Source organism: Caretta caretta, chromosome 2 (genome assembly GCF_965140235.1).
Source record: "Caretta caretta isolate rCarCar2 chromosome 2, rCarCar1.hap1, whole genome shotgun sequence".
Taxonomy (NCBI): Eukaryota; Metazoa; Chordata; order Testudines; family Cheloniidae; genus Caretta; species Caretta caretta.
This window is the reverse complement of record NC_134207.1, coordinates 57,031,123-57,054,678: the sequence shown is the minus strand read 5'-3', so window position 1 is coordinate 57,054,678 and position 23,556 is coordinate 57,031,123. Positions and strand designations below refer to the sequence as shown.

Sequence of the window (23,556 nt, the reverse complement as noted above, 5' to 3'; positions counted from 1 at the left end):
GATGTTAAACAAAATTGGCCCCAGGACCGATCCCTGGGGCACTCTGCATGATACCAGCTGCCAACTAGACATTGAGCCGTTGATCACTACCCGCTGAGCCCGACAATCTAGCCAGCTTTCTATCCACCTTATAGTCCATTCATCCAAACCATACTTCTTTAACTTGTTGGCAAGAATACTGTGGGAGAAGCTTTGCTAAAGTCAAGATATATCACGTCCACCACTTTCCCCATATCCACAGAGCCAGTTATCTCATCACAGAAGGCAATCAGGTTGGTCAGACATGACCTGCCCTTGGTGAATCCATGTTGACTGTTCCTGATCACCTTCCTCTCCTCCAAGTGCTTCAAAATGGATTCCTTGAGTACCTGCACCATGATTTTTCCAGACTGAAGTGAGGCTGACTGGTCTGTAGTTCCCCAGATTCTCCTTATTCCCTTTTTTTAAAGATGGGCACTATATTTGCCTTTTTTCAATCATCCGGGATCTCCCCTGATCACTATGAGTTTTCAAAGATAATGGCCAATGGTTCTGCAATCACAACAACCAACTCCCTCAGCACCCTCGGGTGCATCTCATCCAGCCCTATGGACTTGTGCATGTCCAGCTTTTCTAAATAGTCTTTAACCTGTTCTTTCACCACTGAGGGTTGCTCACCTCCTCCCCATACTGCGCTGCCCATTGCAGCAGTCTGGGGGCTGACCTTGTCTTTGAAGACCAAGGCAAAAAAAGCATTGAATACTTCAGCTTTTTCCACATCATCTGTCACTAGGTTGCTTCCCCCATACAATAAGGGTCCCACACTTTCCCAGACCACCTTCTTGTTGCTAACATACCCATAGAAACCCTTCTTGTTACCCTTCACATCCCTTGCTAGCTGCAACTCCAATTGTGCTTTGGCCTTCCTGATTACATCCCTGCATGTTCGAGCAATTTTTTTTATACTCCTCCCTAGTCATCTGTCCAAGTTTTCACTTCTTGTAAGCTTCTTTTTTGTGTTTAAGCTTACTGAAGATTTCTCTTATATAGCCAGGGGAGGGGCTATGGCCACGAAGCATGAGCACTGCCCTACTGCTAGGCAAAATTCTCCAGCTCTGGTGTGCAGGGCACTCATACACCTAAGTAGAATATACGGCTGTATTTACTCGAACTCCTGTCTGGCTATTGACATGGCTTTGGCTGCATCACATGAGTGACTGCTTGAGGCCAAGGGGCCCCTTGACTTAAGGGAGAACCTATTCAGAGGAATTGGTGGTCTTATGGCATGGTTTTGGAAATGCCAGCCTCTAAAAGGCCCAGCAGATTGCAGGGTCCTAGACTGGCCTCTGGTGGGAAACTCTGGCATCTTAGGACCCAGCCTGGAGAATCGTCCCTGCAGTCGCCTCCACAGGAAGGTAGGGGTTGGAAGCAGATGAGTCACATAAGGAAGGGCCACCTTGAACATTAGGCTCGGGTTCAAGGCCTACTTGGACAGCAGTGGGGTTTGTTTTTCATGGGGGTGCGCAGGCCACTAGCCTCACAAGTGCCTCTATATTGAATGTGCTTCTAGGTTTGGGACTCTTTCTACAGTATATTCATGGAGATGTTAAATCCTATCCCAGTGGATGCATGCAATTGACTGTTGGGGATATAGGAATTCCCTTGTAGGTGGGCTGGCCTCAACACTAACCTACTTCATTATCTTGGGGTGGGATTAGGAGCATTTCTCAGAGGTACTGAGAGGACTTCAGACAGGCCCAGAGGGGTTAAATGAGGTGATCCTGGGAGAAGGGAGTCTCAAAACCCTGGGACGTTGGACACATAGGTGTAGGTGAGGAGCTGGACCATGGAGAAGGATGGGGGTCTGGCTGAGAGGAAGCTCTCCCAGAAGGGCCACCTAACAATGAAACTGTTTGCCCCCCTTTTCCCCCAGAGGAGAGGGCATCCTAACTAGAGGCACCAACTTCATCAAGGATCAGAGGGAGGATGAAATCTTGAGCCTAAGACCGGCTACCTTCTGGGAGTCCCAGAGTGAGCAGAGCAGTACACCCGATTTGAGCTTCGCATGGAGCGACTGGAGAAAGACCAACTAATGAATCTGTTTGGTTGGAACTCCGTGTTCACTGGCCTCAGAGGTGTGAGAACGTGTGATTGGCTCTTTCTATCCCCTCTGCGGGCCAACTCTCCGATGAGAAGACCCTGACCCGGATTCTGGACTGATTTTTCTTGGCCTCAGATTAATCAAAACTTAAAGACTTCTGCAGCTCCTGTCCCAAATGCAAACTCATAGGACATAAAGGGGTGAAATAATTCCCTCTAGTCCAGTGGTGGGGAACCTGTGGGCTGCACGCGGTCCATCAGGGTAATCCGCTTCCCACAGCTCCCATTGCCCCGGAACGGTGAACCGCAGCCATTGGGAGCTGTGGGTGGCTGTGCAAATGTAAACAACTGGTCTGGCGGCCCACTAGTGGATTACCCTGACAGGCCGCAGATTTCCCACCACTGCTCTAGTCCCACTTCCTGTAGTAGGCATCCCATTTGAAAGGACAGGGATGAAACTTGTTGGACCCTTTAATGTTTTTATACTCAGCTGCACCTTTTTTATAGTTGATTACATCACCTGATATCCTGAGGCAATCCCACTGTGTTCCCACCAACGCAAAGAGCTGCTAGAAGTCTTTGCCAGAGTCTGGGTACCTCAGGAGAGCCTCATGGATCAAGGCACCGACTTTACATCTTGGCTGTTGAAAGAGGTGTGTGATTTGCTAAAAATGACAACTCTACATACATCTGTCTGTCATCCGTAAATGGATGGTCTAGTTCAATCATTCAACCAGATCCTGAAAAGGATAAATGCTAAGGAACCCTGTCACTGATATCAGCTCATCCCTTTGCTTTTATTTGCTTTTTGAGAGGTTCCCCAATCATTTAGTGCAGTGGCGCTCAAACTTTTTTCTGGTGACCCACATAGCAAGCCTCTGAGTGTGACCCCCCCCTTATAAATTATAAATACTTTTAAATATATTTAACACTATTATAAATGCTGGAGGCAAAGCGGGGTTAGGGGTGGAGGCTGACTGCTCGTGACCTCCCATGTAATAACCTGAGGGGTCCTGACCCCATTTGAGACCCCCATATCTAGTGGATTATTTCTTTTTGAACTTTTATATGGGAGACAACCCCAGGGATTCTTGACATGGTCTGTGAGAAGTGGGAAGAAAAAATTTCCGAGGACAGAGACAGTTGTATAATATGTACCAAAGCTCTGTGAGGGGCTTAAAACCCTAGGGACCTGCACCAAAGGATACCTCTTCAGTGGCCACCAGGCCCAGGAGCAAGCCTATAACAAAGGAGCACGTATGTGCATATTTAAGTCAGGTGATTGGGTGGTACTTCTAGAGTCCAAGCTATTTGTTACATAGCCATATGAAGTAGTCCCCTAAGTTGGGCCAGTTAACTATGAGATCCGGCAGCCTTCTGAGAGGAAGTTGCTCAGATTTACCATATTAAACTGACGCCATGGAAGGAGTGTGAGAGTGTATGTTTTACTCCTTATCTCCTTGAGCCAAGTTGGGGCTCCAAGTATTCCCTTCTCTGGACCCAGATCATATACAGATCGGGGGAAACCGCCATCTGGAGCAGAGGGCCCAAGTGAGAAGCTTAGTGAAAGCCTTCCCAACAACATTTGTCTTCCAGTCCAGATGGACACCTCTCATGCAACACCATATCCAAAGAGCTGGGGCAACTTGTTGCGGAAAACCCCTGGCTGCTCTCATTGAAAATGTGGAATGCTGTGAAGCAAAAGAATCCAGGTCATGTTGGAATGAGGGGTCACTGAAGAATCCTGCAGTGGCTGGAAAAGTCCAATTATATTTGTACCCCTGCCCCAAGTGGATGAATTATTAAACTGTCTGGGTGCGGCCCAGTATATCACAGTGTTAGCTCTAACCAAGGTATACTGGCAGATCCCACTCACACTGGAATCACCAGAGAAAACAGCCTTTGCCTGTCTTTTGGCCTGTATCGTTGTAGGACTATGACTTTGACCTCTGTGGTAACCCAGCAATGTTCCAACAGCTCATAGATCTAGTCTTCAACCACATGGCTCATCTATAGCAGCAGATTTAGATATAGGCATCTACAGCCAAAGTTGGGAGGAACACCTAGCAGAAGTTGTTGCCATAGTTTGGTCCCTATGAGACACTGGGCTAGCTGCAAACCCTACAAAGTGTAAGGCTGGAAGAGAAGAGACCACGTACCTGGGATATCCTTTGGGGAAAGGCCAGGTCCAGTCCCTCGTGAACCAAGCCCATCCCCTCAAAATATGACCTACCCCAACCAAGAAGAAACACATCAAAAGGTTTCTGGGGCTTGTGGTTTAATGCTGTGGATTCATGCCAGCGTTTTTGGGGATAGTGCCATCCCTACCCCCTAAGAGCCTAGTTAAGGCTAGCCCCAAGAAAGTTCACTGGTCTGATGCCTGCAAAAAGGCCTTTCAGACATTGAAAGACCTCCCTATGCAAAGAACCTGTCCTGTTCACGTCTGACTTCTCAAAAGACGTCATTTTGCAAACCAATGCCTCAGAAGTGGGACTAGGGGCAATGCCATCTAGCACTCTTCCTGAGCTGTGAATGGTTCCTGGGTGGGGGGGGGCATAGTCAGTGTTGGAAAAGGAAGGGTTGGCTGTGAAATGGACTGTGGACTCTCTCTCTCTCTGATATCACCTCTTAGAAAAATCCATTGAACCTTGTCACTGATCATGCCCCCTTGAGGTGGTTAAACGACACGAAAAAAATGAACCCCCAGCTTATGCGCTGATATCTGTCTCTCCAGCTCTACACCTCCCAAATTCAACATATGGTGATTTTTTTCCCCTGCCACCCCTAGGAAGTGTGTGGGGGGGGGGGCACAGTCTGCTGGCCCAGTTCTCTGGCTGCCATCTCAATGGGGAGGGTGTGTGATGGGGTATACAACTCCCCCCACTAGACAACATGGGGTTAATTATCTAATGTGGGCTCAGGTGTCAGGATTGGAGGGATGAGCGTAAGAGGGAGAGCCCCAGCTTAGTTGATTGCAGCCTACAGAAAAGAATAGATCTTCAGTGATCATCTCCTGAAGAGAGGGGCTGGATGAAGATAGGAGCTCCTCCGCTGACCGGTGCCCGACAGTCCCTCCCTGACGAAAGGGAGGGCCAGCTGCTGATGCACTTTGAATCATTCTCTGTTTCCAGTGAACTCAGTTTATTTGCATTAATTCCCCTTATTTTTTGTTCAAGGCCGACTCTGGAAGGGGACAGACTTTAAAGTGACCTGGCCGGAGAGCCAAGTCACAGGAAGAAACAGACCACCACAGGCCCAGAGCCACCGTCGGGAGGAGAGCTGCTACTTCGTGCATGGCCATAAGAAGGAGCTAGTGGTGAGCCAACTGCTTTGCTCCCTTCAGATGTATAACCACCATATTTGATCTCATAGACAACTGGGGGCTTGCGGAGGAGGCCTGTGGAAATGGTGTTGCGAACTTGTCCCTTCAGTATGATAGCAAAGCACTGAAACCATCTACTGTAAATGTAAATCAAAGCAATTGTGTTGCTTTTTACAGGACTTAAATCGCTAGGAGCACTGAAGTCTCGCCCCTGTGAAATGGTATTGCTACTCATCTCATGTTGCTCTTCCTACAGCAGTAGACCCTGCACTGTCAAGGCTTCACAAACACTAGTCTAAGCAGAATCAGTTACTGTGGTCACAAGTAAAACGGAAGGCACTGACCACAATTTATGCAGGCTGTTGTGTGGTACACAACACAATTTATGCAGGCTGTTGTGTGGTACACAATTTCTCAGCTAAATGTGACTATATAAGCATCTTTTCCTAGTGGATAGAGGTCTGGATTGGGACTCTACCATTGGTGACTGGTAAGACATTGGGGACTTGGAAAAGTCACTTCACCTTCCTGTGTTTTAGAATCTGTAAAATGGGGATAATGATCCTGATCTCCCTTTGTAAAGTGCTCTGAGAGCTCTGGGATAAAATGTTCTATAAGAGCTAGGTATAGTAAATAAAATACCAGATACTTTCAGAGTTATTCTAATCCTCTGGAAAATGCCCCCCAAATATACCATAGCAGCAAAGTTAAATACACAGTGGTGTAATTATCCCAGGATTATTGCAAACAAATTTGATTACTGAACTGAATTTAATAAAAATAGTTTGCTGTGTATGGTCTCAGGACTCCAGATCCTCTGAAGGGTTTGTTCTGTGTATGTTTTGAATTAGAATCTAAATCTAGCTCTGGGTCAAAACTTTGCACTTGGACCCTATTGCTATTATGGCTGAAACTAACCCCCCTCCCTGCATCCAGAACCAAACACCTGCAAACTTTGGAGTGTTTGAAATTCAGGGCAAAAATTTTCAAGAACAGGTGTCTGAAGTTAGGATTCTGATTTTCAAAATTGCTTCAGTGGGACCTATTACCTCAGGCTACTTAGGGGCCTAATTGAGGACTGAGGCACCTAGTTTTGAAAACCTTGTTCCCAATCTGCCTTTTGTGGCTTAGGCCCCTATATAATTTATCTAATTTAGGGACATGAAGAGGTTGATAAAGGAAATCTCAGTGAAAGTGAGTTATATTTTTGCAGTTTTAAATACCCTTTACATGGTGTTTTTCAGTGAAACTAATACAGCTTGCACATGATTTAGTTGGGGATTGGCCCTGCTTTGAGCAGGGGATTGGACTAGATGACCTCCTGAGGTCCCTTCCAACAATGATATTCTATGATTAGAAAAGGGGATATATCTTCTCCTGAATTTACTGGTTTGTATCAGAGGGGAGACCAGGTCATGGAAATACCATGCAGTGTATTTTATAAATCTGGAATTCAGCTCTAATTATCTTCTGCATAAAAAGAGCATCATCGCCCCTTCCCCAACTTTGATTTAAATTACAACAAAATCAGAGGCCAGTCTCCTAGAGGCAGCTTAAAAACAGTAAATTGTTTTTCCTCTATTTGTTGCTCCTTTTTAATTTATATTAAACTCACAAGCTACAAATGTAAAATGTAAACACTATATGGTTCTCTACCTTTCCTAGTGTAGTCTGGTAAATCGGGTGCAAGGGATGGAGGAAGGATAGAGTTGTGGAAGCCCACTCTAATGAGCAAGAATGAATGTGCAGTACAGGGTACTTTTTTCCCAGGAGCTCATGTGTTCATTTCTCAAGTCCAAAAATAATAATCACAGCACACAAACCAATGTAAATCAAGAATCCCCAGAGGACTCTTTAGTCTTCCCTGTTGGAGTTAGCTGCAGCAATCTGTCCATTCTTCTTCATGATCTTATCAAGGACATTTGTAGTGGATCTCACAATTCAAATATCAGATTTTTCATAAAGGTGACAGGGTTTCACTGGGAATAGTTATCTGCTTTTTGCAGCCTCTATACACAGAGGTTTCAGTCATGTATACTATCACAAAAGAAAGACTACAGTAGCTATTCAAATCACTAATCATATATGGGAGTGTAGCAAGGCGGTGTGGTACCCCACCACCCCGCAGAGGGAGGAACCTCCCCAGACACCAAAGTGGGCGGAGCCAGTGGATCCTGCGCCCGTCCCCCAGAGGTCAAGGCGCAGGACAGGGAGTATAAAAGCCCAATCCCAGAGCTCACTTGGTCCGCAGCCGCCGGAGAGGCCAGACGCCTGTGGCCTGGCTCCAGCCTGGGTGACCCCGGCAATCCACGGCCGACCCCAGGACTGGCTGGACCGGCCAATGCTGACCGGTGCATGGAGGAGATACCAAGCCTACCCCTCGCCAGCTACCTGGAGGAATCCATGGTGCTGGAGCCCTCTGAGGACACCACCCTGACCCAGGTACCCTACGAGGGGGAGTCAGGAAGTAGCCTGGGGGCAGCTGACCCTAGTCTGGCTGCAGCACTGCCAGAACCCATGTCAGTGAGTGGCGGCCAGGATCCACACTGATGCAGCAGCGGGTCTTTTGCTGCTGCTAGAGCCCCAGGCTGGGACGCAGTGGAATGGGTGGGCCTGTGTCGCCCCCTGTCACCCACTCTCCCTAGTCGCTCAAAGCCTGGGGTTTGCTATTGAACTATTTGCTCAGCCCCTGCCTGCAGGCCTGAGCTTCTGACTGTTTGTTTGCTGCCCTGCTCTGACCCAGGGCCTGGGCTTACCTAGAACTATTTTGCACAGTCCCTGTCTGAAGGTCTGGGCCATCGACTGGCCAACCCAGCAGAGTGTGTGTAGCGAGGCGGTGTGGTGCCCCATCACCCCTCAGAGGGCCGAGTCCCCTTACTGGGGGACTGAATGAATTAAGTATAGGTTTGAAAATTAGGATACAGTCATACAGAGCAACAGCCTTAGAGTGTGAAAATGAGCCAAATGGGAGACTGGGCCACGGACACAAACACATGCATTTCCAGTGCAGTAACTGAAGTTCCATGTTGTCATGTCACCAGTGAATTTGGCCCAGCATGGCTAAGTAGCATGCGACGAATTTGACTTCTTGGAGAATGATGGGGGGAGGGTGCGGAGAACAGAATTATTGGGCTCTCAGTTCAATTTGAGAGAGTAGAGATTAGTCATAAGGAAAGAAAAATGAACAAGCATGGAGCAAGCTTTCATAGGAGATTAGCCTCTTTAGGAACACCTTCCTCTTCAAAAAGCCCTTTCCACCATCAGAATAACACAACAGTAATTTCCCCTGCACCCAACCCTCCCCCCATTAGCCTGAAACACATGAACCTAAACAAAAAGTAAATCAATGAAATCTAAATGGTCAGAACCAAAAAAGGGAAAAGTGGCAGAGACTCTATGAACTCCCCTAGGGACTAGGTTGTTGATTTTTACATTGAAGATGCTTAGGTACTACGGGCAGCAGTATGAAGTCCTTAAGGCAGATAGAAGTAAAGTTTTTTATTCCTCCCCCAATCCCATCTGTTCCTTGGGCTGTCCCCATTAAAAGTCTAGTATTCGGGAGAATAGACCTGCTTTCCATTCACTTCCTTGAGAGGCACCCATAAAGTGCTAATATGTCTGTATTGTTTGCAGATGCCACTTGCTAGTTTTCTGCACAGAAAAACACCAGGATTTGTGCATTGCAGAATTTGAGAGAGATGCTGCAGATGTTTCAACTACAGTAGGTTAGCACACCAATCCCTTATTCTGTTTCACACTCTCTGTTCTTCTCCTCTTCACTGTTTCTGTGAATACTAAACCAGAGGATTTGAAAATGTTATTTCTTAAAGGCTTAGTTAATCTCCTTTCATTTGCTCCTTGTTTAGTAGCTGACCTTCGATAGGAGGACAATGTACTGTGCCATCTTCTCTGACTCACTGAGCTACTGAAGAATCATTTTTATATCCTTCATAACCATATCTTATTAATATACAGTAACTAAGAATGTTAATATGACTTGAAAGCAGAGTGAATACCTGCAGGCTTGTTACTCTTATCAGAATAATTTATTGTACAGCCTACTTTACTATAGTTCTTAGCTACTGTGTAGTATCATTACATACATGTCAATGTTTGTGTAAATAAATATTTCTAGGCTTGTTATGGAAATGGCTTATGCTATGTATCTGAGAGCATGGTTTTGATAGTGTAAGCCCACAGGCCAGTGTTCACATTGAATCCACTTTTTCTTTCGATGTCCCACCACTAGAGTGGAAGTCTCTATCTTCCCATCAGATAAAAAGAAACTAAAGAGTTCTTTATTCATTCTCTGCTCCTTTGTCTATGTGCTAGGAAGACCTGATAACTGAGACTTTGACAATCTTTGGTGACTCAAAACTGTCCATTTGATAGTATCTCTGTATTGTGGACATTGAATATATTGTGTAATCAGATAAATTCATATAATGTAATTACACAAATAAGAAAGTGCGCATAGCCGGAAAAGATGTCACTGTAACGATGTCATTCTGTTCCCATAGTTGTAGAAAAAGTTCCTCTTCATCCCCAGAGTCAAAGGGTGTCTTGAATTTTGAGAATTAGGCAGGGAAAGCTACTGTAGTTTAAATGTGATCAAGCAAACACGTTCTCCTCTGTTGCTGCCTAAATCCTTCACTTGTTACTGGGGGGATTTACATATGAATTGTTACATCTTCACATTCAGAGTACTGTAGAAATACTTCATGTCACTTTAATCTCAGTTTTGAAGATATGAAGAGTATTGTGTGGTCAAAAAGTGGTAGGGGAATAAAAGGTGGTTTAGAGATCTATCAGTTTCAAAAATGTTTGACAATATGTATCTCTGTTCATTATACCCAGAAACTTATTTTTTCATTGTTAAACTTTTTAGAGAAGGGCTTATTGTGCAGACAAGAGACATTCTTGCAGCTTTATAAAGGTAGAGTTAATTCAAAACATAGACAGGAGCAACTGCTCCTAAAATATATATTTCTATTAAAGGGAAGCTCCTGAAAACTCAGCACCAATTGGTAACAACTAAGAGGGAGTAAAACTCTGTAGTGACCTACTCATTAGACAACCCTGCTGGCTTTAATGGAGTTTTATATACTGTGTTTAGTCTGTGTAGAAATACATAAAAATCCTATTTGTGAAGAGAAAGGAAGAACACCTATATCAGGAAGCTATCCACCAGTTTTAACTTTCTTTCACTTTGAAGTGATACATTCCTTGGGTAAAATCCTGACTCTATTGAAAACAAGGGCCAAATTCCCTTGGACTTCCAAGGAGCCAGGCTTCTGCCCATTCTCTTGGCAGATGATAGAAGACATTTTTCCAGGAAAAATATCTGCAGTATACTGTTCGCATGAACAGAAAAACCCACCTGCAACTCTTAATAACCAACTTTTTATTAGAGCAAATACAGTTGTGGAAACTGTACATTTTTTGGGTTCAAGACTTTTATAAATAGAGAAACTCCTACATAAAGAGTTCATTTTTTTTCACAGCAAGAAACTTTAAATAGACAAAGTGACATTATTAAGTACATTGGCAGGCTTCATGTGCTGTCCGAAATGTAGTGTACAGTATAACAACCAATTATAAATAGCCTTTCATGTAAAATACAGCTGTGCACATTTTAGAAAAATACCAACAATTTTTGAGCTTTGTTTTAGAAAAGCTTATAAATCATACATATTTATAAATTGTAGTAACATGCTTAAATTTATAAACATTTTCAGAAGCTGATTGTTACCCCATTATTTGCAGAGCATAAAGTATTTTAAATAAACATTGAATAAGAATTAAATGTCAGTTACAAAATTAGTTCTCTTTGTAAGGAGTCATGGGGTGGGCAGGAGCATTTATTCCTTACATCAAGGCTTACAGTAACTTTAAAATGTGTTCTCATTTAAAAATTACTTTCTTAAATTTAAAAGTAAAACATGATTTTACTTCTTTTTAAAAATAAATAAATATACCAGTTATTTTCATTTGCTCTCTTTCTGCTTTATTCCACACTGGTCAAACCACAGGATTCTCAACATACTTCTGCATAAAACACAGTGTTATTGTTCTGCACTGAGCTGTATCAAGCTACACAATATTCATTCCATACCTATGTTACTTTATGTGCTGCATCAAAAGATACCTAATGTAGCTTTTAAGAAACTTCTCCATTAAATCATGCAAACAATTACAAAGTTTACAAACATGTTCAAAAACTAAAAATTATGAAATCTTTTCTAATAGAGATAAAATAAACCATATTCCAAGCCCTTTTCTATTTTTGATTTGAAAGTAAATATTTTAATTTAAAATGATCACACCACATAAACTTCTGTAAGTAAAGAAGCATGCTTTTGAGTAATACAGGGTACAGTAATTACAGTGTAATGGCACATGAAAAAGCACTGATCACATCAGCATAACGTAGGACTATAAAACAACTTAAGACAAATGTTCCAAATCAAAATTTCTGTGACTCTTTCTTGTTTTGTTTTGTTGAGGTAAAATTATCTACGGACTTTAAAGACATTAAAGCCATCAAATTGATTAAACAATTATTTCAATGGATCTAAACGCTCTACCTGAATGTATTCAACACAAAGCTAGTATTTTAAAATTAATAATATTTTTGTATGTAGTAACTAGCTTAGGTTTCATTGGCATTAATGTCCACTTGGACAAGACTTGACTTTAACTGCTGGCAAAAATCCCAATATTAAAATATAATCATTCAAATAACCAATTACCACAACACTGGTGCCGGAGAAAAACCACACAAAACTTCAATCCTATTTCTCAAAATATTCTGCCTCCTTTTTCTAATGTACTGGTACTCCCTGAAGACTCTCATGGTATTATAAATTGGCTTGCTATTGACACAAGCATTTGAGCATTTTTTGGAAGCTATAAAGGACAGCTTAAAACTTCGCCATTACTGTATATTACCTGCTAAACCTTAATAATTTAGGAAAACAAGTTTCAAGAATTGTACCTTCAGATAAAAAAATATATATACTGTATGTATAACAGAGTTTAGCTTCTCTGCTGCTAGATGCAACTAGTACATTTCTCCAGGTTGCTCTACATACTATATTATGGCTATACATCAGGTTTAAACAACAGCGAAAACAGAATCATGCACTAGCAAATGAAATTCAATCTCCCCGACCATTGCAGGAGATGTTAAAAGCAGCAGGTAATGGAATAAGACTGGTGAGTGATGCTGCTAACTATTTCTTCTAATGAGATAGGAGTGAACGCTGGAATCACTTCCACAGCAACTGAATCCTCTGACCACATTCCTCTGGCAGTCGTTTTCCGATCTCCCTACTAAAAACATCAGACGGTAAAATAATAAGGCAGCTGTTAGCTTCCATCAACAAAAAGTGCAGCTCCGTACATTTCCAGTTTAGTCACACACTGCTGGAACAGATGGAGTAGCCAATGCACTTCACTGGTTGGGCTGCTTCAGCAGATTTTTGTTGTTGTTTTCCAACATGGCTGCTTGCTTCAGCTTCCAGAGGACCCCAAAGCCACAAATCATCAGTAGAGAAACTGATCAGGCCCCTGGCTGAATTTTCCAAGTGTCATCTCTCTTGCGTCCCATCCTAATTCCAAGCCTCCTTCCCTGTGTCTGAGTACGACTGGTGCCATTTAAAAGGCTGATGAGACAACTGCAGAGAATTGTGGGCTAACACCACTAGTTGTCATGACTTCACTGAAGGGTCAAAACAATTATATCATTAAGTAACTATGTTGAATCACATTCAGGCATAGCTAAAATTAAAGTAGGGAACATTAAAAGTTTGTAAATCTTTATAATTTGAACTGGGGAATCAAACTGATTTGGATATGGTGTTCTTCTATAAAAACAAGACCTTTCTTACCTTCTCTAATTCCAGTCAAGTTAGAAAATGGACAAAAAGAATGGCTAAACCAATATTCAACAGCATTACCAGGGCAATCATGACTGAGTTAGGACCCTGAAAATACAATAAAATGGGTTTCGATTACATTTTTTTAAAATGGAAAAAATCATGCAAGCCTGAACATAATGCATGTTTCTAAATGAAGTCACAACAGGAAATATATATCATGACCTTGTCTTGACCTTTTAAAACCTGCCTCTGAAAGATTAATCACCCCTAAAGGTACAGACTCTACTGCTGATAAACAAAACATTTAAACTCATTATTTCTGGCATTCAGCTGTGCTAAATATCATGTGTGTGAGAAATGCAATGGATGCTGTAAATGCAGGTGAAATTAAATGTGGTATCATATTGGTTTAATCAAGTTGGGATTAAGTTGTTTTTCTGGGAACTGTGATTGTCCAAAGAAAACAAAATAGTGCAAGACAAAATCAATGCCAGTTTTTTAAAACAAAACTTGAACTTCAGTAGTAGTAAAAAAAAGATGATAGTACAGCACCTCTTCCCTACTTCAGGCCTCTTCATAGACTCCAACCTCTTTTAAAGTAGAAAATATAACTGTGTTATGTAAAATAATACACTCTGGCCCTGGCAGTACTCTCACTGGAATTTCCTCTTTCCCTTCCCTCCGCAGGTAGTTTGGCTAATAAAAAAGAGATGATAGAGATCCCCCAGAAATCTTTTATAAATATTTAAACTGTAATTTTAACAGTTGCAGAATTACAGGCCTGATCCTGCTCCTGTAGACACTGATGGCAAAATTCCCTTACTTTATAAATGGAGATAGTCAATTTCATAAAGAAATGTAAAAGTCAAAACAACCCCTGCCTCCCAAGCGAAATCTAAATTTTATTAAACAGCTGACTCTTAATCTTTGTATAATTTCTTCATTTTTACATGAAATAGATGACCAAAGATTCTGATTAGCCTTCTGATGTATACTGCTGCTTTTTAACAGTGCCCAGAAAGGTATCATTTGTACAGATTCTCACTTATGAATAGTTTGGAATATATATTTAACAGATGAGATGCCTCTGTTCTTGGGTTCGCCTTTTAAAATTTTTGACATATTTACTCAGACTTACATGTGATTAACTTTTAAAAAAATGCATACTCCACTGCTAGTAAAAAAACAAAGAAAACCACACCCTTTATAAAATTCATTCCTATGGAAAACACAAATGATCCATGCAAAAAGGCAAGATCTGAGCAGGGCAAGATTGTTGGGGACCTGTTGATGGGACTATCACTTTTAAGATCACAAGAGGGATAACCAGATTTAATTAAATATTAAACAAGAATTTATTGACTTACTGCAAACGTCATCTATTGTAAAATTCCGCTACATTTAATGGCTATGATTGACATCAGCCATACAATCCCTGGAATGATACAGGTTGAGAACTGTTTGCTAGAATACCATAATGGCAAAGCCTGTCTTAAATGAACAGTATTTGTGCTAATATCACATCAAATAGTATTAAAAATGGTTTAGAGATGATTACAGGCAAACACTTACTACCAGGCCTCGAGCTTACTACTGTGAGTAGTTTCATTCAAGACAATGAAAACAGTGTGTACAGTGATGAGCAGTAGGCCTGGTAATGAGTGTTTTCAAGGACTGGGCTCATAGTACTCTCACAATAGAATCCACTACAGATGGTAGCTGCAGGGGACTTTAGTCTTGGAGAAATGGAGTTAACAATTAACAGACACCAGGCTTGCCAACTGCCGTGAATTTATTGTGAGAGACATGATTTCTAAGTAAAATTAAGCCTCACTCATGACAGAACTCTCAAAGCTCAGGATTTTTTTTTTCAGTCCCAGGTGGCAGCACTCCGGCTGTCAACCCTGGGTGGCTGCTTCCCTGCCAGCTTAGGAAGAGGGAGAGGTGACCCCACTGCAGGCCTCCTAGGCCTGGGGAGGGTGAAGAACCCGAAGAAGAGCACAGGTGAGGCTGGGAGAGCTGAATTATGGCGTGGGGGCTGCAGAGCAGGGCTGATGGGGTAGGTGGGCTGTATTGATGATGGGTTTGGAGCAGATGGTGTGAGTGCTAGGAGGGTGAACTGAGACCGCTGGGGGTCGATGGGGTAGGGGGGCTGAACTAAGGGGGGTTGAGTGGGGAGAAAACTGAGGGCAGTGGGGTCGATGAGGGAGGGAGGGTTGGGTGGGGAGAGAACTGATGGGGGCCTGGAGGACAGGATTAATTACTGGGCAGGAGAGGGGCAGATGTGGGGGTGAGAGCTCCTGCAGCAGGAGCCAAAATCACCTTATCCAATACATGTGGGAGAGTGGGCAACACTAATTGTCACATGCACACACCCTGGGGATGGGAAATTCAAAAATCAAGGGACTGACCTAAAAAAACGCAATACAATCTTTTTGTGTCTCATGATTTTTGATCTCTTGAAGTTGTCAATATGGAGACACTCCCATATCGATAGTGCCACTGTTTGCTGAGACGCAAAGAGGCTGTCAAACGAATGGAGAGGCCCTTGGAGATGGGAGGAGGCGCACCACCTGTACTGGGCCTATCTGCACAATGGCACTGACAGATGTGAGATACCTGGTGTGATGGCCCAGCTTGTATAGTTAGCATTTGAAAAGTGAGCTCACGGCCAGGAACAAGTGAAGGACTTTCTGCACAAATCACAGCTAACAAACAAATAAGACCAGGAGAAAAGAGACAAAACTAGCGTAAGATTGAAACTTTAAAATTAATATCCGGAGGCAAGATTTTCAGAAGCGACTAATGATTTTGAGTGCCTCAGTTTTTGGGTGTCCAACTTAAGGCACTTCTTAATGACCTAAGTTTGAGGGAGTGGTTACCTAGAACTTTCTGAAAATTAGACCCGTTAAGGCAGTGGTGGGCAATCTGTGGTCCTCAGGCCGCATGCAGCCCATCAGGGTAATCTGCCTGCAGGCCGTGAGACAGTTTGTTTACATTCACTGTCTGCAGGCACAGCTGCCTGCAGCTCCCATGGGCCAGGAACGGTGAACCGGGAGCTGCAGGCGGCCATGCCTGCAGATGGTCAATGTAAACAAACTGTCTCACGGCCTGCAGGCAGATTCCCTGATGGGCCACAGGTTACCCACCACTGCTTTAACATGTCTCAAATTGGTGCACACTATCACTAGCAACTTCTAAAAATCATGTCACTAAGTACGTCTACACTGCAATTTAAGGCGACATTGCAGCTTATATAAGCATTCCCATGCTAGGTTTAACCACTACAGTACAGATATGGTGGCATGGGCTTCAGCCTGGGCTAGGAGCCCCTGTATAAGTCCCCTGGGGACCCTAGATACATACTTGTGTTTCTGTTCTGTGCTGGGGTACGTGCTGCTGTGTCTTCACTACTATCAAAAGCTAGTGTGGGTCTGGCTGCCTGTGTTACACATTCAACTGCAGTGCAGATGTACCCTAAATGAGCTAGAGTCTTCCTGCTTAAGCAGAATTACTGCCTTTTTATGATCCCATTAACTAGCAGTCTTTCCGTTAAGAAGTACCAACAGGGCTAAATCTGGTCTCTGGGAGATGCCCCCATTTACGTAGTTTTGCCAGTTAAATGCAACCTGCATAAGTACAGTGCTCTGCATGACAACAAATTGTTAGAACAGTGGTTCTCAACCCAAGGTACGTGTATCTCTGGGGGTACTCAGAGGTCTTCCAGGTGGTAATCAACTCATCTAGGTATTTGCCTAGTTTTACAACAGGCTACATATAAAACATTAGCGAAGTCAGTACAAACTAAAATTTCATACAGACAAATGATTTGTTTATTCTGCTCTATTTACTGTACACTGAAATGTAAGTACAATATTGATATTCCAATCTATTTATTTTGTAATTATATGGTAAAAATGAGAAAGTAAGCACCTATTCAGTAATAGTGTGCTGTGACACTTCTGTATTTTTATGTCTGATTTTGTAAACAAACAGTTTTTAACTGAGGTGAAACTTGGGCTACGCAAGATAATCAGACTCCTAAATGGGGTACAGTATGGAAAGATGGAGAATCACTGAGCTAGAGGGCCACACCCTAGAGCCTTTGCTGAATTTTCACAAGTGTCTGGTGGAGTATGTCTTCATGGCAGTTAACCCCTACCTCGGTGTTGCCCCTAACCCCCATTTCTAGCCCCCGTCCACATACACAAATCTTTGACCCATCTGAGGCTGTATGATAAAGCCTGACGCTCAGGTCGGTAACCTGGCTGCTTTGCAGTGAGGATGCAGGCTAAACCACTGAATTGCTGATAGTCTCCAGTGCCTTCCTACAATTCAAGTCCCCACAAGGAGTACCAACAGGGCTAAATTACTAAATCATTATCTCACCATTTGCTGGCAAAGAATCAGAGTGGCCCAGCTTACTGCAGCATAAGGAACCATAGGAGATACCCCCAGAAGTCCTAGTGCCATGCATGGGTGAGTGCAGCAGCTGGTAACTCAGGTAGGACTTTGCAGTGTGGCTCCTCACACCCAGACTAGATTTACGTGGGTGCCAATCATCCAAGTTAACTCTGAAGTGAAGATATATCCTTCTGTAGCAGAGTGTGTGTTAAAAATGACTAAGGGTTTGCGATATTGTCTACAGAAAATTCCCCACAGGAAACAATGGGTCCCATGGATGTTTTTGAATCAGATTCACTTTCATTCCACTTCACAGAGATGGGGACTCATCCCTCCTGCCACAAACTGGCCTTTAGATTATCATAGGAGAGGCTGCTATTATAACTACTCTGGATGCTTACATCTGCATGGTTCAGTGCACCACAGCCCTACGGGGATCCCTTTCTACGGCAAACTTGTTTGAAACAAATACGACTTGCAAACTCAAAAAGGCCAAGGTTCATACACTTATGAGACCCTTCCTACTAATGCCACTTTTCTGTTTGCAGAAGGACAGAGAACCATACAATACACTTCACTGTTAGGATACATTCCTCCAGCAAGGAAGGATGGTTATGGTTATGGTTAAGGCACTGACTTGGACTCAGGAGAGGTGGGTTCACTTCCTGGCTTTACTGCAGACTTCCTGTGTGACCTTGGCCACATCACTCAGTCTCTCTGTGTTTCAGTTCCCCATCTGTAAAATGTGAACAATACCTCTATTCCCTTTGTCTATTTGGGCTGTAAGCTCTTTGGGTTTCAGACTAGCTCTTACTACATGTTCACTGGGTCTCTAGCATGCTGGAGCTTGTAGATGCTTCAGTAATATGGGCTTGGATTTTCAAAGGATTGAAATTCAGTTGGAGCTGGGTGCCAACTCCTTTGAAAATTCTAGCCATAAATAATAATATTGGTTTATGTGGACTAGGTGAAACCCTGGCCTTGTTAAATCAATGAGAGCTTTGTCACTAATTTCAGTGGAGCCAGGATTTCCTTCATTACCTATCATACATCCTGAACTGCATTCTACATGGTATGAGAGCTCCAAGACCGACAGTTTTTGGTTGAATAGCAAGTTGGGGCTGTAGTTCAAACAGCAACAGAATAAGATATCAGGTTCCAGAACCCTGCCTGGAGATGGAGGGCTATTCTATTGATGCATCTATCACCCAGATGAAGTGGGTATCATTAGCTCCTACTAAGGAGAATAAAAGGTAGAGAACCTCTAAAGTAAGAGAGGGGTAGGATATGAGACAAGGCATCCTTCCTAGAAAGAAGCAGCTGATGAGGAAGCGGAGGTTAAGGATTAGGTTTACTAATACTGAGTAAAGAATGAAGAGATGGTGATGTTGGGGCACCAACCCATGCTGAGTTGACACAAACAGGGACTCACCCCATTCACAGCAGTGAATATATTTTGTTTTCTCTTTTGATAACAAGAATTGTGAAAGCAGAGTTTTTTGATGTTCCAAAAATGTTCAGTCTTAGAGTTTTGTTCTATGCAAAGCATGACCCCAGTTTTTAGACACATGCTATGAGTGTTAAATGCTTTAAGGTAAAGCACCAAAGATAAGTCCTTAATACCCTGCAGGAGCTTAAAATAGCAAAAGGCAAAATTAGTCTGTGCTGTGCAGGATTGACTAGAACAGGTGCAATAAAGAAGCTGCAACAGCAAAGTTTTAGTCCTGCATCAAACTGTCCTTTCATATTTTCAGTAGCAGGAAAGAGAACATCTTTTCCCTTAGGTAAGAGAACCCTATGTAATTAATTTTGAGGTAGAAGATGGCACGACTGTTCAGGGAAATAACTAAGAGATATAAAGACTAGTCCTGCAATCCATTTGCATTAGGAATGGCCATTGACTTTGCTGGGAATTCTAGGCATAGGAGTTTACAGGATCAGTGCCAGAGCTCTGTATTTTCAACAGGGACATTAGATTGTATGATTGATGGATGTCAAGTACACATTAAGAGGAGACTATACCCCATATCACTTGATATTCTGCACATTGTGATGCCCTTAGATTTAGGTAAAACGGAACTAAGTATTGTGGTTTAATACCAGTTACTCTCAAAATAGTCTTTTACGGTATAATAAAGCCATGCCCCTTCTTCCAATACTACCTTATTTAAGCCAATATGCAAACAATTTGGCAGAAGAACATAAGTGCATAGGATAAAACACCATCTGCTCATCTTTTTGATCACAATTAAAATCTCATCTGATTTATCTCCAGTGATTTTTCAGGTTTAGTTCAGTGGATGGGTAACTGTGACTTGCTGACAAATCTCTGTTCAGGAAAGACTCAGAGCAGAGGGAATCAGGGAAATCATTTCTGAGGTTGAAATGGGGATGGTGAAAACTTTGGAGAAAAATGCACAAGCAGCATTAAAAACAATTCTGTACCAACACACACCCTTGTTCTGGTAGACTGTTGGAGTACCTCTTGTTGCTTTACTCCTGTTAAAGTTTTAAAAAATGCAAATCGGTAGAGAATTTACCCTGTCTCTGACACACATCACCACATATCTTGGAAAAGTTTCAGAGTAACAGCCGTGTTAGTCTGTATTCGCAAAAAGAAAAGGAGTACTTGTGGCACCTTAGAGACTAACCAATTTATTTGAGCATGAGCTTTCGTGAGCTACAGCTCACTTCATCGGATGCATACCGTGGAAACTGCAGCAGACATTTATATACACACAGAGATCATGAAACAATACCTCCTCCCACCCCACTGTCCTGCTGGTAATAGCTTATCTAAAACTTTTCCACGGTATGCATCCGATGAAGTGAGCTGTAGCTCACGAAAGCTCATGCTCAAATAAATTGGTTAGTCTCTAAGGTGCCACAAGTACTCCTTTTCTTTTTGCGGATATCTTGGAAAAGTCAGCTACACATACACACACACTTGTAGAAAATATAGTTTTAAAGACATACAGCAAAATGCCTTCACATTGGGAATGAACTCCCACACCCTAATTTCCTTTCTCTCATACACTCACCACACCGAGGTTATCAAGACTAATGCAATTAAACTACCCCAGTAGAGGCAGAGGGACAGATCCCAGGCTATCACATCAATAAATAAATGTCTGCTGTGTGATATTCTCTTATTACCCTCTCCACCTTTTGGGCATGGCTACACTGCATGCTTTTTTCAGTAGTGTGTCGTGTAGGTACATATGGAGCCCCCACAACACAGGTATAAATAGCAATAGACTGTGAGGCATAGCTTAGGTTAGTAAAAACATGCCTGAAGGGTGTGGGTATGTATGTGCGTACTTTTCCAAGTCATGCCTCTCTCTTGACACTGCTAAAAACAGCAGTGTAGGGTCCCTGCTGCTGGAGCCTTTCCTCACCTTTTGCTGACATGTGTACTTAGAACCTGCAGTGTGTATGCTTTCCACTGCAGCATGTAGCTACACGTACACTGCATGCCACTGCCAGTTGCGTGTAGTGAAGACATAGCCTTCCTGATCATTGGCTAGTGGTGTGTTTGTGTCTGTGCCCTGCCCTGATTGTCAGAGAAGGTGGAGGGATACATTTCTGATCTAGAGAGACTCCAGCTAGTCAGTAAAGTTAGGAGCTCCCTCAGGTCCCAATAATGATTTGGTTTGGAAGGAATGGTGGAAAAGATGAGAAAAATTTGGCCTGATAGATGCTGCCTAAGCAGGTGCAACTTCACTTGCTTATATCAGGGCTGAACAGAAAACTCAAATTTCAGGCTGAGATTCTGTCCTTTCATCTTTGGACCCCCTTTCCCCTTCCCAGGCCTGACAACTTCATGGTAGTGTACGTCTGACCCATCCACATATGTCAGGCTCCCAGGGTCAAAGGCCAATATCAGCTGCAAAATAGATTAAAAGGCCAGAAGGAAACATTGTGATACTGTAGTCTGACCTCCTACATAACACACGCCACAGGACTTCTCTGAATTAATTCCTGTTTGAACTAGATCATATCCTTCAGAAAAATATCTAATCTTGATTAAAAATTTCCAGTGATGGAGAATCCATTACATCCCACAGTAATGTTGTTCCAATAGTTAATTGCCATCACTGTTAATTTTTTTTGCCTTACTTCTAGTCTGAATTTGTCTAGTTTCAAATTTCAGCCATTGGATCATGTTATACTTTTGTCTGCTAAACTGAAGAACCCTGTATTTCTGTCCCCTGTGTAGGTACTTAATCAAATCACCCCTTAGCCTTCTCTCTGTTAAGCTAAGTAGATTTAGCTCCTTGAGTCTCTCTCTATAATGCATGTTTTCTCATGGCTCTTCTCTGAGCCCTCTCCAAGTTTTTAACATCCTTCTTAGAGCGTGGACACCAGAACTAGACATAGCATTCCAGTGGCGGTTGCATCAGTGCCTTATTTATATATTCAAGGATTGCATTTGCCTCTTGGTCACAGCATTGCTCTTGGAGCGCATGTTCAGCTGACTATCCACTATGACGGACAAATCTCTTTCAGAGTTGCCGCTTCCCAGGACAGAGTCCCTCATCTGGTAAGTATGGATGGACTACCTTTTCCCCCAGATGTAGGACTTGACGTTTGGCTGCATTGACACACGCATTGTTTGCTTCAGTCTAGCTTACCCAGCAACCCAGATTAATTTCTCAATGACGTGTCCTCTTCATTATCTACCAATCCACCAAACTTTATGATTTTATGTTTTCTGTCACGTCACTGATGACAACAGTAAATAAGTATAGGGCCAAGAATCAATTCTTGTGGGACCCTAGTAGAAACACACCCACTTGATGATTCCTTGTTCATCATTACATTTTTGAGACCAATAAATTAACCAGGTTTTAATCCATTTAACGTGTGCCATGTTTATTTTCCATCATTCTACTTTTAGTCAAAATGTTGTGCGATACCAAGTCAAATGCCTTACAGAACTCTAAGTATATTAATTGCATCATCACTATTACCTTTATCAATCACATCTGTAATCCCCTCAAAAAATATCTAGTTAGTTTGACAGGATCTGTTTTCCATCCACCTATGTTGATTGGCATTTATTATATTACCCTCTTTTAATTCTTTATTAATCGAGTACTATATCAGCCAGACCATTATTTTGCCTCAGATTGATATTAAGATGATGGGCATATAATTATCCAGGTCATTCTGTTCACCCTTTCAAAATACTGGCACAACATTCGCTTTCTTCCAGGCCTCTGGAACTTCCCCAGTGTTCCATGCCTTACTGAAAATCAATATTAATAGACCAGAGAGCTCTTTGGCCAGCTCTTTTAAAACTTGGATACCAGTTATCTGTGTCTGCCGATTTTAAACAGTATACTTTAGTAGCTGCTGTTTAAAATCCTCCTGACATTCCGTTGGAATGGAAACTATTTTATCATGATATAATATGATCATATGTGTAGGGCTGTCAAGCAATAAAAAAAATAATTGTGGTTAATCGTGCGATTAAAAAAGTTTATCGCCATTAATCGCGCAATTAATCGCGCTGTTAAACAATAATAGAATACCACTTATTTAAATATTTCTGGATGTTTTCTACATTTTCAAATATATTGATTTCAATTACAACACAGGATACAAAGTGTACAGTGCTCATTTTATATTTATTTTTGATTACAAATATTTGCATGATAAAAAACAAATAGTATTTTTCAACTCATCTAATACAAGTACTGTAGTGCAATCTCTTTATCATGAAAGTTGAACTTACAAGTGTAGAATTATGTACAAAAAACCCCTGCATTCAAAAATAAAACAATGTAACACTTTAGAGCCTAAGTCCAGTCAGTCCTACTTCTTCTTCAGCCAATTGCTCAGACAAACAAGTTTATTTACATT

The 23,556-nt window shown here is 42.3% G+C and overlaps 1 protein-coding gene across 4 annotated transcripts in view; it reads right to left on the bottom strand.

The window, feature by feature from the left end:
- JPH1 (junctophilin 1) overlaps nt 1-23,556 on the bottom strand; it is a 247,022-nt gene that overhangs the window by 116,895 nt on the left and 106,571 nt on the right. The window contains exons 5-6 of one of the 4 annotated variants that reach the window (XM_048840980.2): nt 13,294-13,389; nt 10,791-13,124 (exon numbers count right to left, since the gene is read on the bottom strand). The exons of 1 other annotated variant lie outside the window; for it this stretch is intronic. In XM_048840980.2, coding sequence (XP_048696937.1) covers nt 13,309-13,389 — 81 coding nt within the window. In that variant the 3' untranslated portion in view covers nt 10,791-13,124; nt 13,294-13,308. Of the gene's footprint in view, nt 1-10,790; nt 13,125-13,293; nt 13,390-23,556 lie in introns of those variants that run through there. 2 more of the 4 variants (XM_048840981.2, XM_048840984.2) reach the window with 2 other exon arrangements.